Source organism: Epinephelus moara, chromosome 20 (genome assembly GCF_006386435.1).
Source record: "Epinephelus moara isolate mb chromosome 20, YSFRI_EMoa_1.0, whole genome shotgun sequence".
NCBI lineage: Eukaryota > Metazoa > Chordata > Actinopteri > Perciformes > Serranidae > Epinephelus > Epinephelus moara.
In genome coordinates this window covers 27,821,256-27,836,234 of record NC_065525.1, presented here as the reverse complement: position 1 = coordinate 27,836,234, position 14,979 = coordinate 27,821,256, and the positions used below count along the sequence as shown (strand labels likewise).

Genomic DNA, 14,979 nt, shown 5'->3' with positions numbered 1-14,979 from the left:
TACACTGACTATGCATAAGTACCTCATATAACCCTACTTCAAAATACCAAACTATCCCTTTAGTAATAATTGATTGTGTCTTTTTCTGTTTTAAAAGTTGCTTCATTTGTTCAGTTGACCGTGTCCACTGCTACAAAGATATATTCTCTTGAGGGACGTGAAGATTTAATTTAATTGAAGTGATCCAAATGTGACAGAAGGTTTTCATCATGAGGACAGAAGTAAATTTGATTTGAAACGTTATTAGGTCGAGGCAGTGAGTCCAGTGTTTGATGTTGCGTTCCTGTCACCAGGAGGACAGATAAGGGGATTCTGCACATACCTGTTGGCCCTGCTGCCAGTGTATAAATGGCAACCTCGACGCTCAAAGCCGAACACACACACACACGCACAGGTTGGCTCTCAAGATGAGTCACGGTCAGCGTAGTAGTAAGTCACTATGTGCGAGATTAGTTTTCTGAAACTAAAGTGACTCCATTCTGCACAGACTGAACAGTTCTAACAATCTAGATGGACGCAGCACTCATGGTGAGCTCTGTTTTTTTACTTTCTTAATTAAAAATAAAGAAAGCACATTTCTTGGGATTTTCAGTGAGATGTGTTCTGGTTTCAGGTGTCCGTCTCTCTGCTTGGACTGGCTCTTGTGCTGCTCTCCTTCCCTGAGCACGCTTCACTGAACAGAGTATTTGACAACACCTCAGGTAGGATTTCTGGTTGATTATTACTGATGAGACCAGATACCAATGGTGAAATGAGACCAAGCACATTTACTCATGTACTGTATTCATGTACACATTTGAGGTACTTAAACTTGAGTTGAGTTCTTCCTTTTCATGCCACTTTGGCACTTGGCACTCCGCTCCATTTCAGAGGGAAATATTGAACTTTAAACTCTGCTACATTTGACCGATAGCTTTAGTTCTTTCAAAAACTAAGACTTTAAGACTAAACGTAAAAAGAGTTTACAGAATATGTTTTCTTGTAAGTTAAACTACCCAACTCTTTATATCAGTTCAGCTGAAATGATTAGTTGATTATTGAATCAGTCGTTGAATCAAAAAATGAATTGGCAACTATTTACATGGTTAGTCATTTTTAATCAAAAACATTAATGGTTCCAGCCAGTGGTGGATCTTCCTGTAGAAAAAAAAAACAACTACTTTTTTGATTCAGAAACCCCCCCCAAAATGAACAGAAATGAAAAATTATCCAAAAATCTAATGCTAATGGGGGTCTGTATTAGGGTACCACCCCTAGTCCAGTGAATGATCACCACAGTCAGAACATACTAGAGCAGTGGTTCCCAACTAGTGGGTTGCAGGTCCACTCTAGATGGACTCCAAGTGACTCGCAAACATTTCAAGTTTGTTAAAAACACTTTATTTTGAAGTACTGTGAATTCCTGGCACAGAGCGTTTATTTTGAAGTGCTGTTTCCTACTGTACCGTGAGTGACTAACAGACAGCTACTTAACAGAGACAGCAAACTGGCTCAAGTAATGATAATGTTATGTTGTCATATATAATAGTATAACAATAACAAGGCATATTTTTCTGCATTGAGTACTTGAACTTTTAATATTTTTTAAGTCAGTGTTGTAGTCAAGACAACCTTAACTAAGACTAAGAGTCATGACCAAGACCAGAGTGTATCGCAATCAAGTCAAGACCAGTGTGAGTCCCACACTGCATGACAATAAAATGTAGTACATTCAAACTAGGCACTCCTCAAATTGATCTGAAGGATCCACATTTCGGTAAAAAAAAAAAAGAAAATAAGATTCCTCCTCACTCACCTAGTTTATTGCCATATACTGTTTATACATGTGTTATGTATCAGTGTGTATCTTGACAATATAACCAAAAGACATTGCAGAGGTGAATTTTATGTGTATGCTAAAGTCAACTCAACCATCTTTAACACTCCATTTATTTGCACAGGCACTTTTTTACCAGTCTTGATATAAAATCCTGAGTCCTCTTTGTCCAAGGCTGCGACAAGGCAGATTAAGAATGTGTCCAATTCCGAAACAAGACTAAGACCATAAAAAAGTGGTTTTGAGACCAAGCTTGATCTGGAGCACGTTCTGCTGATTGTACTTTAACACTTTAACTTAAGTAGTACTTTCAATGCAGGATTTTTAATTGTCACAGAGTATTTTTACCATGTAGTATCTGTACTTTTACTTGAGTAAAGGACCAGAATACATCATCCACCACTGCCAGGTGCTGAGGAGCTCTAACTGTGTCTGTTGTCCTTTGCTGTTATGTCAGGAACTGTGTATCCAGGATCAGTATTTGTGAAGGAGGCTCTTCAGCGGGCGATTGAGCTGACTGACGCTGCTTACGCCCGCACAAGTGAAAGGTACAAATGAAATATTTCAGACTCACTACAAAGTATTAATCATTTTACCTCTTTACGGCATTGTGTGTTGGCACTAAAAACAAAGCTATTAATGTTTCCAGGGTGAAGAAGTCTCTGTCTGAAGGCGCTCTGAGACCCAGTGACCTGCTGGCTCAGTTTAAACAGACTGAAGCCAGAACCAGGACTCAGATCCGGGCTGCAGAACTGTTGGACAACACCGTGGAGCTGATCAGAGAGATGGTCTACACTCACACTATGGTGCAGCCCGACCCTCAGGGTACTGAGCAGCAGCCTGACACAACACTCGAAGATGTTAATGCACCTGTATGACAACTAGTACTACAACTAGTACTGATCATACCCACCAGGCACTCCTCACATTGGCTGTCAGTATGGTTTTGTCCCAGAATTTATCCTCATAAAATGCACCAAACAAGAAGTGATCCTATGTACATCATGGAGTCACTTTTCCCTTAGTATTCAGCCAGAAGAGCCATGCAAAAGTAATCTCTTTAACTAGATGTTAGTTCTTCTAATTTGTTCCTCTGTCACCCCAGTGTGTGCTTCCTTGCATTCATGTGGTGTCAGAGTAAGGAGTAAAATTAGTTCCCAACTGGGATAATTCACGAGTGCCCCCTCAAGTTGGAATGACTCAGAAAGTCGGCAAAAAATGTTGGTACATGAGAAGTAAATGTTTTGTTGATGGTAATAGATGTTTTATTAATTCACATAATGCATGTCAAATGATCTGATCAACCACTCTAAACAAGTTAAAGTCAGCTTTTTATATATGTCTAAATACTGAAGTTATTATTTGTATGACTTGGGTGTTGTGTTTACTGTGTGTTCCCAAAGAGCTGCTGAGTGAAGGAGACATGGAGAATCTGCTGCAGGTGACTGGCTGCTCCGCTGAGCTGCAGAGACCCAGCTGTGACACTGACTGTCTGTCTGAGCGCTACAGATCCATCACAGGAGAGTGCAACAACAGGTTAGTGCTTACAAAAAAAATAAACACATAGTTACAGAGCAGAGCTGTCTGGAATAGATTTCTGATCGCTGTGTGTCTGTTGTGTTCCTGTCTCGTTCAGACAGAATCCCAGATGGGGGGCTGCAAACATCCCATACTCCCGCTGGCTGCCTGCAGAGTACGAGGATGTGTGGGGGATGCCCAGAGGCTGGGACCCAGAGCACACCTACCATAACGCCACTCTGCCTCCAGTAAGAGTCCCGCAGAAGCGCTCAGTCGTCCTCTGTCTCGTCATCGGCTGTCACTCCAGCACTCCTGACTTTGTTTGTTGTCCAGGTGCGGCTGGTGTCCCAGGAAGTGCTGTTCACTCACAATGACAACATCTCTCTGGACTCCACCCTGTCCCACCTGATGGTGGAGTGGGGTCAGTGGATAGACCACGACGTGGTGCTGACGCCTCAGAGCCCCAGTACAGCCGCCTTCAGGACAGGAGCCGACTGTACACGCACCTGCAGCCGGGACACGCCCTGCTTCCCCATACAGGTGCACATCACTATCAGCTGCTTGTCAGGATACTTGTTTTCTGGCTTGATGATCACACATCTTTAAAGGTTCAGTGTGCAGTTCTAGAGAAAGATAGTTGATGTTTAGTCTCACTTACAATGTTGTAAATTACACAATGAATAACTAATACAACAAGATATCTATACCTGTTTTTTTCCCCCTCATCATCAACTATAAACAGTTTAAAAATATAACCTCATACACACATGTCGCCAGTTTGAGCTTTTTTGCATGTAATGCTCCCCTCTCTCCACCATTTCCTCTTCAATGTCATGTCAATGTTTAACCTCTATCTTTAGATCCCTCTGTCAGATCCTCGCAATGGCATCCAGACTTGTATGCCTTTCTTCCGCTCCGCTCCCAGCTGTGTTGCTGGAGTCCCATCTCATTGCCACCGAGAGCAGCTCAACGCCATCACCTCCTTCGTAGATGCCAGCATGGTGTACGGCAGCTCCGCCAGTTTGGCCTCAGCTCTGAGAAACCACTCTTCCCAGCTGGGATCAATGGCCCTCAACTCCCAGCACTCAGACCAGGAGCTGGCCTTTATGCCCTTCCTGCCACGCCTGCAGGCTCACCTTGACCCCTGCGGCCCCCGAAACTCCACCACCTCAGGGGCATCGCACAGATCCAGGCGCCAGGACAACACCACATCCTGCTTTCAGGCTGGTGAGTGAGTAAACATAGTGAGCTGTCTGCAGGATTCAGTGGAGCTGTTGTTTATGATTTATGTTTCTCAGGTGATTCCAGAGCGAATGAACACCTGGGAATGATTGCGCTGCACACGCTCTTTCTGAGAGAGCACAACCGGCTGGTCAAAGAGCTGCACCTGCTCAACTCTCACTGGAGCCCTGATACACTCTATCAGGAGGCCCGCAAGATCATGGGAGCCATTCATCAGGTATATCAAGTCGCTTCCATCCGTTCACCCCTATCCTGAGCATCCCTAGCACTCTGACCTGCATCTTTTGTCCTTCCAGATCCTAACATGGGACCACTATCTGCCGCGGGTCCTTGGTAAGACCGCCATGTCTCGTCTGATGCCTCCCTATGAGGGTTATGATCCCGAGGTGGATCCCAGCATTGCTAACGTTTTTGCAGCTGCTGCTTTTCGTTTTGCCCACGTTACCGTGCAGCCAGTGGTGACCAGGCTGGGGCCAGGATACACCACAAACTCCCAGCATCCCCCGCTGCCTCTGCATCATTCACTGTTTGCCTCTTGGAGGGTCGTGCAGGAAGGTAAGACTACAGTGCTGTCATACATTAAGCTCAAATGACCTGAAATGTAATAATCTTTTTTTGTCCTGTCAGGAGGAATCGACCCTGTGCTGCGCGGTCTGCTGCTGTCTCCGGCCAAGCTGCAGACTCCAGGTCAGATGATGGTGGAGGAGCTGACAGAGAGGCTGTTCCAGGCTCAGGGTGGGATGCCTCTGGACCTCGGGGCCCTTAATCTGCAGAGGGGTCGCGATCACGGCCTGCCTGGTAACAGCTTTCTTACTGTATCACAAATTGTGTTTTAAACAGACCAATGCATCATCTACCTGTGTGTTAACTCTGAAGTACTGCTGTTCAGATTACCTTTAAATAAGACTAGCACTAAATTGAGGCACTTAACAGAAATGACTGTTGAGCAGGTCTGTTGAAACTGGAAAAAGTCAGGCAGTATGCAAACTGAATAATTCTTTATTTCAGAGTGTGCTTTTGATGCATTGTCCCACCATGCAGTGCACACAGGATATGAAGGAGCTTCTCACAGCTACAAAATGTTAAAATAAGGTGGGGTAGGTGAGAGAGCAACAGAAAAATGTAGGGAAACACGATAGCCTTTAATCTTTTAAGACTCATTTCACTTTTACTTTGGAAAGTTTTGATTGGCAGTTAGATTTTCTCTAAATGGTGTGGTAAGTATATATTTGGGCTAACTGCAGGCATACTTATAAATTCATTTAGTGCATTCTGTTTACAATTACTTTAAACAGATGCTGAGAATGACTGTACTTGCAATTATTTTTTAATGCTGTTATCTCAAGATTACAAGTCCAATGGCTGATTTCTTGAGATAATGAGATAATTTATCATGAGAAAACAACTTTTGTTTTCTTTTTTGGTGTCATTTAAGTTTTTCGTTGATGTTTTTCTATTTTAATGACATCAACACAAACAGCGCAGACTAAACAAAAACACATCTCTGCAGTGTTCGTAACATTAATGATTCAAAAGTCAATCAGCACAGCACCAGTCCTGACCTATTCTACACATCAAGCCTGGAAACAAGCATACAGACAAAAAAGGTCCAGATGACACAGCCAAGGCAAAATCAATCAAACTTTATTTATATAGTACTTTTCATATAAAAAGAATGCAACACAAAGTGCTTCACACAATAAAAACAAAAACAATACTGATTCAGGAACAGGCACACCTAGCCACTCTATTGTTTTGATTATCTCTCTCCAGAAAGGTAGAACTAGAGGACTGGCCAACACTACATGGATGAAGGTGCCTGCCGGCCTTTTACATCTCCAGCATGGATTATTTTCTAGTGAACCCATTTTATGAAGCTGGTCAGGTGTAAAATAATATCGAGGAAGTATCTTATAATGTATAAAATTTCCTCAAGCTTCTCTTGTAAACCAGCCTGCACAGGAGATTATCCATGACTTTTGTTTTCTGAAGATTGCAGAATTAACTCACTTGAACACATCATAATTATTCCAAGTCACAGGAAAACAAAAGATGTTGTCCATGATAAATTATTTAAGAAATCGGTCATTTATTTTCTTGAGAGTCAACTTAAATTAACCCATTATTAAGACAAAACAAGCTTTGTTATATTTTAAATAATATCTTAAATCATTAAGTTCTGATCTGTCATGATGGTATTAAAAATAATTGCAAGCATGAATGCTCTGTTCTGTTTAATTAGTATAAATGAGACATAGTAAGTCAACATGCACAACACCAGGCCGCTGGAACTTGATCATCAAACAAATGCAGCTGTCCTTCAGGGTGTTTGTTACATTGGTGTTTTTAAATGTCTGTTGTGAAAAAAGTGCGTTAATTTACCAGTTCCAGATGTAGGAATGTGTCTTACGTAACTGGCACTCCAGAGGCCCAGGAGTCTGCTAGTAGTTTTTTGAGTAAACATGACTTGTCGGTTGAGACAAAAGTTGATAGCAGTCAACAATAGAAATAGTCTTTAAATATACGTATATGCTGAAGAAGAATGTCTAGTCGTTGCTCCAAAGGTTAATGACCTCGTATTTAACGCTCTCTCCTCACTTCCTGTCCCATCAGGATACGGCTCGTGGAGAAGGTCCTGCAGCCTCTCTGTTCCCAACACTACATCAGAACTGGCTGAAATCCTGAGCAACTTCACTCTGGCTCACAAGTTCCAGCTCTTGTACGGGACGCCACACAACATCGATGTGTGGGTGGGAGCAATCGCTGAGCCCGCCCTGCCTGGAGGCCGAGTCGGACCGCTGCTGTCCTGCCTGCTGGCGAGACAGTTCAGAGCACTGAGAGACGGGGACAGGTGAGACTAAATCCTCTGGTGTTAGATTATGAGACAAGAAGAAGAAATCTAAATGTCTTTCGTCCCTGAAGGTTTTGGTGGGAGAGGGAAGGAGTGTTCACCAGCACCCAGAGGAGAAACCTCCGCACTGTCTCTCTGTCCCGCATCATTTGTGACAACAGCCGCATCACTCATGTCCCCGCTGACCCGTTCACACACACAGAGAGGCCGGAGGACATGCTGGCCTGTTCGCACCCACTCATCTCTCACCTCGACCTCCGCCCGTGGAAAGAACCAGACACAGGTGAGGAAATGGAAAAGAAAACAGTCAGTACGTTTACATGAACAGTGAAGTCAAGCTACGGTTATAGCTCGACTAGGCCATTTAATTGGACTACTGTCCTTGTCCCAGTATACAAGCACAGGAGGGGAACTGATTCATTGACCGAAGTATGTCCAACAGGTGGAAGTACGCCCCCTCTCAGCTTGTTAGTATTGGACCTTTTTCCAGTTGACCTATTCCATCACACAGACCAAACAGTCAACACTGGTTTGGATGTGGATGTCGCCTTGTTGTTACCGCCCTCTTCCTGTTTTGCATTTCATGCTTTCAACTTCTGGCTCAAATCCTGGGGTGGACACTGTAAAGCATGTGCCAAGCGCCTCTGCCAGTTTGGATCCAATTGACTGTATACATGTAGAAGTAATTCGACTCCCAATGGCATTATCTAGCCTGACTTTGAGAAGTTCAATTTAGTATGATTTCAGTCAGACTAACATGTTTACATGCATTTTGAAAGTCCAGTTTTAGACGGACTGACATGATAAATGTCATGTAAACGCACTGAATGTGATATCTCATGTGTTTTGTTTGGACCTGCCTGCCCTCTCTTCCAGATCCCAGCTGTGGTGCAATACCCAGGATTCAGTCTGGCTACTCCCTGCTCTGTGACTCTGTGATTCTGTATCAGTGTCACTCTGGCTTCAAGCTGCTGGGATCTTCGTCTGTCAGCTGTGATCCAAACAGCCAGCAGTGGAGCCCCACACCCCCCACATGTCAAGGTACAAAGCCTGAAATAGGGACTGGTGACGTGGCTGGAACAGATAAAAATATATGTCTAAACACCAGTGCATCACAACGTTGTTTATGTTTACAAATCACATTCAAAGGGTAAGTTTGGTATTTTTCTTATGTTTTGTGTCTAAGTGACCAAAGGGAATTTTTGAAAATGGTATCTAACAACATTATGGAAAGGATCCCTATAGAGAGAGACCTTTTTGTTTAACCCTTAATTCACGCAGTTAGATGTGAAAATATGTGGCTCTACACACACTAAAATTACTGTTTATGTAAATGGAGTCTGGTGAGTTTGGCTACAGCAATTTGGGGGCTGCCGGCTACAGTGCTCTCATTCAATATTGGACCAGTTTCAAAAATTGTTGTTCCCATTCGTCATTTAGACACAAAAACATGGAAAAATACGGTCGAGGGTGGAAAATATCAAACCTACCCTTTAACAAAATCTTGTAATGATGTTTAGATTCAGATGTGAAGCAAAACTCTTTAGTTATTTCTAGATCTTTGAAACTGTAATGACCAAAACATGTCATGGAACTGTAAATGTTCAAATTACGATTATACAACAGTTAGTTCCGGCCCTGCAATCTGATTGGTGGAGAGACAGTAAAACCGTGATGATATTGGAGTACAACATCACGGTTATTTCACTGTGTATGTATCACTCCGCCTTACAGTTGATTACAATCAACAATCAAATCAAAACTGACGGTTAGTGTCAGTTAGGTCAGCAGTTGCGTTGTAGGCTAATTAATTCATCCACTGTCAAACAGACAAAAATATGGATTTATTTCCTAAAATAAGTTTTGAATTGAACTATGAATGGTCATCAGAGGAAGATGAGGGAGAGGAGAAGCTGAATCCATCTGAGCACACATCCAGGTTTGTCAGTGTTTCATCAGCGGAGCTCAATGACTTGGAGAAAAGCAACATACTGTCAGATCAGAAGGCAGAGTCGGCTGTGCCTGTGAAGCGACAGTCCACCATGCAGTCACCACAGACTTATTTCACCGGCTGCACAATTAATGGAAATGTGCAGATAAATGTGTATAAAGAGTAAGTGCCTGGCGCACCATGTTTGCGTTACATAGCAACGGTGACAGCGGAGTCCTGAGGGAACTATTTTTGTTGGCGGAAGACAAAATGCTTAAATTATCTATTTTGTCCTCATTTTTCAACATTTCTTAATCAGCCTTGCTTATTTAACTGTTGAAGTGTTGTATAAAAGCAATATCACACTCGAGCTCGTGATGTTGATCGTGATGTTGTAATCACAGCCGGGACAATATCACAGTACAACATCACTCCCTCTCGTGTGATATTGCTTAATTAGCATATTAATGAATTCTTGTCCACTCTAGCTTGAAACTTGAGATATAAAGTTCATTCTTGACTATGGAAACAGTAGTCATCAAGTGAAGCTTCAGTCTCAACTAGCCTATATTTGTCAGCTGTTCCCAAAATGTTACCTTTTTTCAGCTTGTAAATAAGTTTGTTTCGAAAACACCTGTCTATCATGATACTAAGATATCTTTATATCATGATGTCATTTCAGTGAAAAAAGAATAATTGTGAATAACCTGCCATAAGATAAAAAAACATTTGTCACTGATAGTAGTGTTTTTGCCTGATTGTTGCAGATATCAATGAATGTGAAGAACAAACTTCTCTCTGTCCACAAAACCTGGAGTGTCTCAACATACCAGGTTCCTTTATTTGCTCAGGTTGGTTCAGATCATTTGATGATTCATGCTGTACCATTCTTTCAGGCACATTTTATTTGTATTTGGTGCCAAATGCTTTCACTGTGAGTTTGTGACTTTTGTTTTAAAATTTAGATGAATCTGTTCTTACATTGCTGAGACATTTAATTATGAACAACATAAAATCATCTCTTATTTCTGAATCTGAATGTTCCTTTGTGTTTGTGTGTATTTATCCAGAACCCCACTCGCTGTCCGTCGTCTCCATAGTCACTGCAGTGATAGTAGTGATTGGTGGTGTGGCTGCGCTGCTCATGATCATGTTCTGTTATCGAAGGTAGGTAACTGAAGGTAGAAATCTATTTTATAAACACAATACGGGTCCAGATTTAGATATTTTATACAAATACTACAGAACTGTAGGTGGCTCAGGGCCAGTCTTAAATAAATTCTTTTTTGCAAAAGAAATTGCAAAATTCTTTCTTTTTTTACTGTGACATTTTTTTTTTTTTTGACATACTATACAATGACTTTTTTTTTGGCATACTTTCCTATGACATTTTTTTGGCATACTTTCCTATGACATTTTTTTGACATACTATACTATGACACTTTTTTGGGCATACTATACTATGACATTTTTTTTGACATACTATACTATGACACTTTTTTTGACATACTATACTATGACACTTTTTTGGGCATACTATACTATGACATTTTTTTGGGCATACTATACTATGACATTTTTTTTGGCATACTTTCCTATGACATTTTTTTGGCATACTTTCCTATGACATTTTTTTGGGCATACTATACTATGACACTTTTTTGGGCATACTATACTATGACATTTTTTTTGGCATACTTTCCTATGACATTTTTTGGCATACTATACTATGACATTTTTTTGGCATACTTTCCTATGACATTTTTTGGCATACTATACTATGACATTTTTGTGGCATACTTTCCTATGACATTTTTTTGGCATGCTTTCCTATGACATTTTTTGGCATACTATACTATGACATTTTTTTGGCATACTTTCCTATGACATTTTTTGGCATACTATACTATGACATTTTTTTGCCATACTTTCCTATGACATTTTTTTGGCATACTTTCCTATGACATTTTTTGGCATACTATACTATGACATTTTTTTGGCATACTTTCCTATGACATTTTTTGGCATACTATACTATAACATTTTTTTTGGGCATTCTATACTATGACATTTTTTTTGGCATACTTTCCTATGACATTTTTTTGGCATACTTTCCTATGACATTTTTTTGCATACTATACAATGACTTTGTGGCATACTATACTATGACATTTTTTTTGGAATACTTTCCTATGACATTTTTTTGGCATACTTTCCTATGACATTTTTTTGGCATACTTTCCTATGACATTTTTTTGCATACTATACAATGACTTTTTTGGCATACTATACTATGACATTTTTTGGCATACTATACAATGACTTATTTGGCATACTATACTATGACATTTTTTTGGCATACTTTCCTATGACCTTTTTTTGAATTTCTATAGTATGACATTTTTTTGGCATACTATACAATGACTTCTGTGGCATACTATACTATGACTTTTTTTGGCATACTTTCCGATGACATTTTTTTGACACACTATACTATGACACTTTTTTTGGCATACTATACTATAACATTTTTTGCCATACTATACAATGACTTCTTTGGCATACTATACTATGACATTTTTTTGGCATACTTTCCTATAACATTTTTTGGCATACTATACAATGACTTCTTTGGCATACTATACTATGACATTTTTTTGGCATACTTTCCTATGACATTTTTTTGGCATACTATACTATGACATTTTTTTTGGCATACTTTCCTATGACATTTTTTGGCATACTATACTATAACATTTTTTTGGGGCATTCTATACTATGACATTTTTTTTGGCATACTATACTATGACATTTTTTTGGGCATACTATACTATGACACTTTTTGGCATACTATACTATGACTTTTTTTTGGGCATACTATACTATGACATTCTTTTGGCATACTATACAATGACATCTTTGGCATACTATACTATGACATTTTTTTGGCATACTTTCCTATGACATTTTTTTGGCATACTTTCCTATGACATTTTTTGGCATACTATACAATGACTTCTTTGGCATACTATACTATGACATTTTTTTAGGCATACTTTCCTATGACATTTTTTTGGCATACTATACAATGACTTATTTGGCATACTATACTATGACATTTTTTTGGCATACTTTCCTATGACTTTTTTTGAATTTCTATACTATGACATTTTTTTGGCATACTATACAATGACTTCTTTGGCATACTATACTATGACTTTTTTTGGCATACTTTCCGTTGACATTTTTTTGACACACTATACTGTGACACTTTTTTGGGCATACTATACTATGAATTTTTTTTTGGCATACTTTCCTATGCCATTTTTTGGCATACTATACAATGACTTTGGCATACTATACTATGACATTTCTTTGGCATACTTTCCTATGACATTTTTTTTGGCGTACTATACTATGACATTTTTTTTGGCATACTTTCCTATGACATTTTTTTGGCATATTTTTCTATGACATTTTTTTGGGCATACTATACTATGACATTTTTTTTTCTATGACATTTTTTTGGGCATACTATACTATGACATTTTTTTGGGGCATACTATACTATGACATTTTTTTGGCATACTTTCCTATGACATTTTTTTGGCATACTTTCCTATGACATTTTTTTTTGGCGTACTATACTATGACATTTTTTGGCATACTATACTATGACTATTTTTGACATACTATACTGTGACTTTTTTGGGCATACTATACTATGAACTTTTTTTGGCATACTATACTATGACTATTTTTGACATACTATACTGTGACTTTTTTTTGGCATACTATACTATGACATTTTCTGGCATACTTTCCTATGACATTTTTTTGGCATACTTTCCTATGACATTTTTTTTTGGGCATACTTTCCTATGACACTTTTTTGGGCATACTATACCATGACATTTTTTTTGGCATACTTTCCTATGACATTTTTTTGTATACTATACTATGACATTTTTTGGGGCATACTATGCTATGACTTTTTTTGGCACTTTCCTATGACATTTTTTTTGGCATACTTTCCTATGACATTTTTTTTGGGCATACTATACTATGACATTTTTTGGGCATACTATACTGTGACTTTTTTTTGGCATACTATGCTATGACTTTTTTTTGGGAATACTATACTATGACTTTTTTTTTGCATACTTTCCTATGACATTTTTTTGGCGTACTATACTATGACTTTTTTTTTTGGCATACTATACTATGACATTTTTTTGGCATATTTTTCTATGACATTTTTTTGGGCATACTATACTATGACATTTTTTGGCATACTATACTATACTATGACATTTTTTTGGGGCATACTATACTATGACATTTTTTGGCATACTTTCCTATGACATTTTTTTGGCATACTTTCCTATGACATTTTTTTTTTGGCGTACTATACTATGACATTTTTTGGCATACTACACTACCATGTTACAGCTACAGTCACTAAAATATGTTTCTGAAAACATTTGAGGTGAGAAATGGGCAGTGTAGTAACAGAATCTTAGTTCATATTTGATCAGTGCAGCCTAGTTTGACCGCAGTTCATGAGCAGTGATTGACATGATTGACAGCTGCATTTGAGACTCCTCGGCTCTGATTGGTTGTTGCTGACCGTACCGCAGTCTGATTCTATCGAATGTCATTAAAGGCAGTAGGAAGGACAAAGTTATTTTTTGGAAAAGTTACCAGCTGTAGCTTTAAGGAACCTGATGTCATTATCTACCACTGCTGAAGTCACATATTAAGTAAATTGAAATAAATGTTCTAGAAATTGTTCATTTGCCCCTGAACCATTATAAAACATAACAGTAGTTTTAAAGTGGCATGTGAATAACTAAATGTCTCTTTTGCAGATATTTTCCCAAGAAAGAAGAGTTGGTCAATGCTGGATGTTGCCAGGCGAAAAGTTAAAAAAAGAATTTGAATGTTCTTGTGTTTCTCGACAGTATGTATAATTATTTTGGGTTGCAAATGTATTTATGTGTGGACTTTTTGCCTGTAATAGTAGAATATTTTGTTTTGTTAATTGATAATAGTCATATAACACCATTACATTAATAGTATCCCTGTTGTAACGACAGAGTTTGTACCTATAAAACATGACTGGACCTGCTCATATGATCTCGTTTTGTCCTCTGACTACACACTGTGTCACTGACTAGTCTCAGTCATTCACTACAAGTCAAACTGTTTATTAAGGTAGTAATCTGTAATCTGTATGATGAGGCCATGAACAACAAACTAACAAAAGTCCTTTAAATCCGGAAACTCAAATCTTACTGGAATGTCTGTTCCAAAAACAGATTTTCATACCATAAAGCCCCTCTGAGCGGGATATCGTCTCAGTATCCCAGTGCCTGATTCCTGCTCACAAACCTGTTGGGTAACTGTGTCCCAGAGCGTTTGGTATCGGGGTAAACAGGCAGCTCCTGGCGACGACCTTAATCTAAAGCCAAATCAGCATTGTGCCCTGAGAGAAATAGGTCTCTGTGTCATCTGGTTGTGTTAAAATAAATAAAAGTGATGAGTCATTGTCCCCAAACTTCAGTCTAATCTTCACAAAAGAACACAAAAAGCCGACATCAAAGTCAAACCGGCTGATCC

General features: G+C 39.2%; 1 protein-coding gene across 1 annotated transcript; it reads left to right on the top strand.

Annotated features, from left to right (window-relative positions):
- Positions 1-165: 165 nt before the first annotated feature.
- epx (eosinophil peroxidase) lies at positions 166-14,895 on the top strand. The gene is made up of 17 exons (XM_050074324.1): positions 166-528; positions 614-701; positions 2,274-2,364; positions 2,466-2,641; positions 3,220-3,352; positions 3,453-3,582; positions 3,668-3,874; positions 4,195-4,561; positions 4,633-4,793; positions 4,873-5,131; positions 5,204-5,374; positions 7,190-7,427; positions 7,499-7,710; positions 8,304-8,468; positions 10,125-10,208; positions 10,428-10,524; positions 14,229-14,895. Exons 1-17 carry the CDS (start codon positions 511-513, stop codon positions 14,284-14,286), a joined length of 2,655 nt encoding a protein of 884 aa, XP_049930281.1. The 5' UTR covers positions 166-510; the 3' UTR covers positions 14,287-14,895.
- The last annotated feature ends 84 nt before the right edge of the window (positions 14,896-14,979 follow it).

What these genes read in the sequence shown, in the direction of transcription:
- epx (XM_050074324.1), top strand. An exon ending in AGTATTTGACAACACCTCAG is followed by an intron (nt 702 to 2,273) that starts GTAGGATTTCTG and finishes CTGTTATGTCAG; the next exon opens with GAACTGTGTATCCAGGATCA. An exon ending in ATCATGTTCTGTTATCGAAG is followed by an intron (nt 10,525 to 14,228) that starts GTAGGTAACTGA and finishes TCTCTTTTGCAG; the next exon opens with ATATTTTCCCAAGAAAGAAG.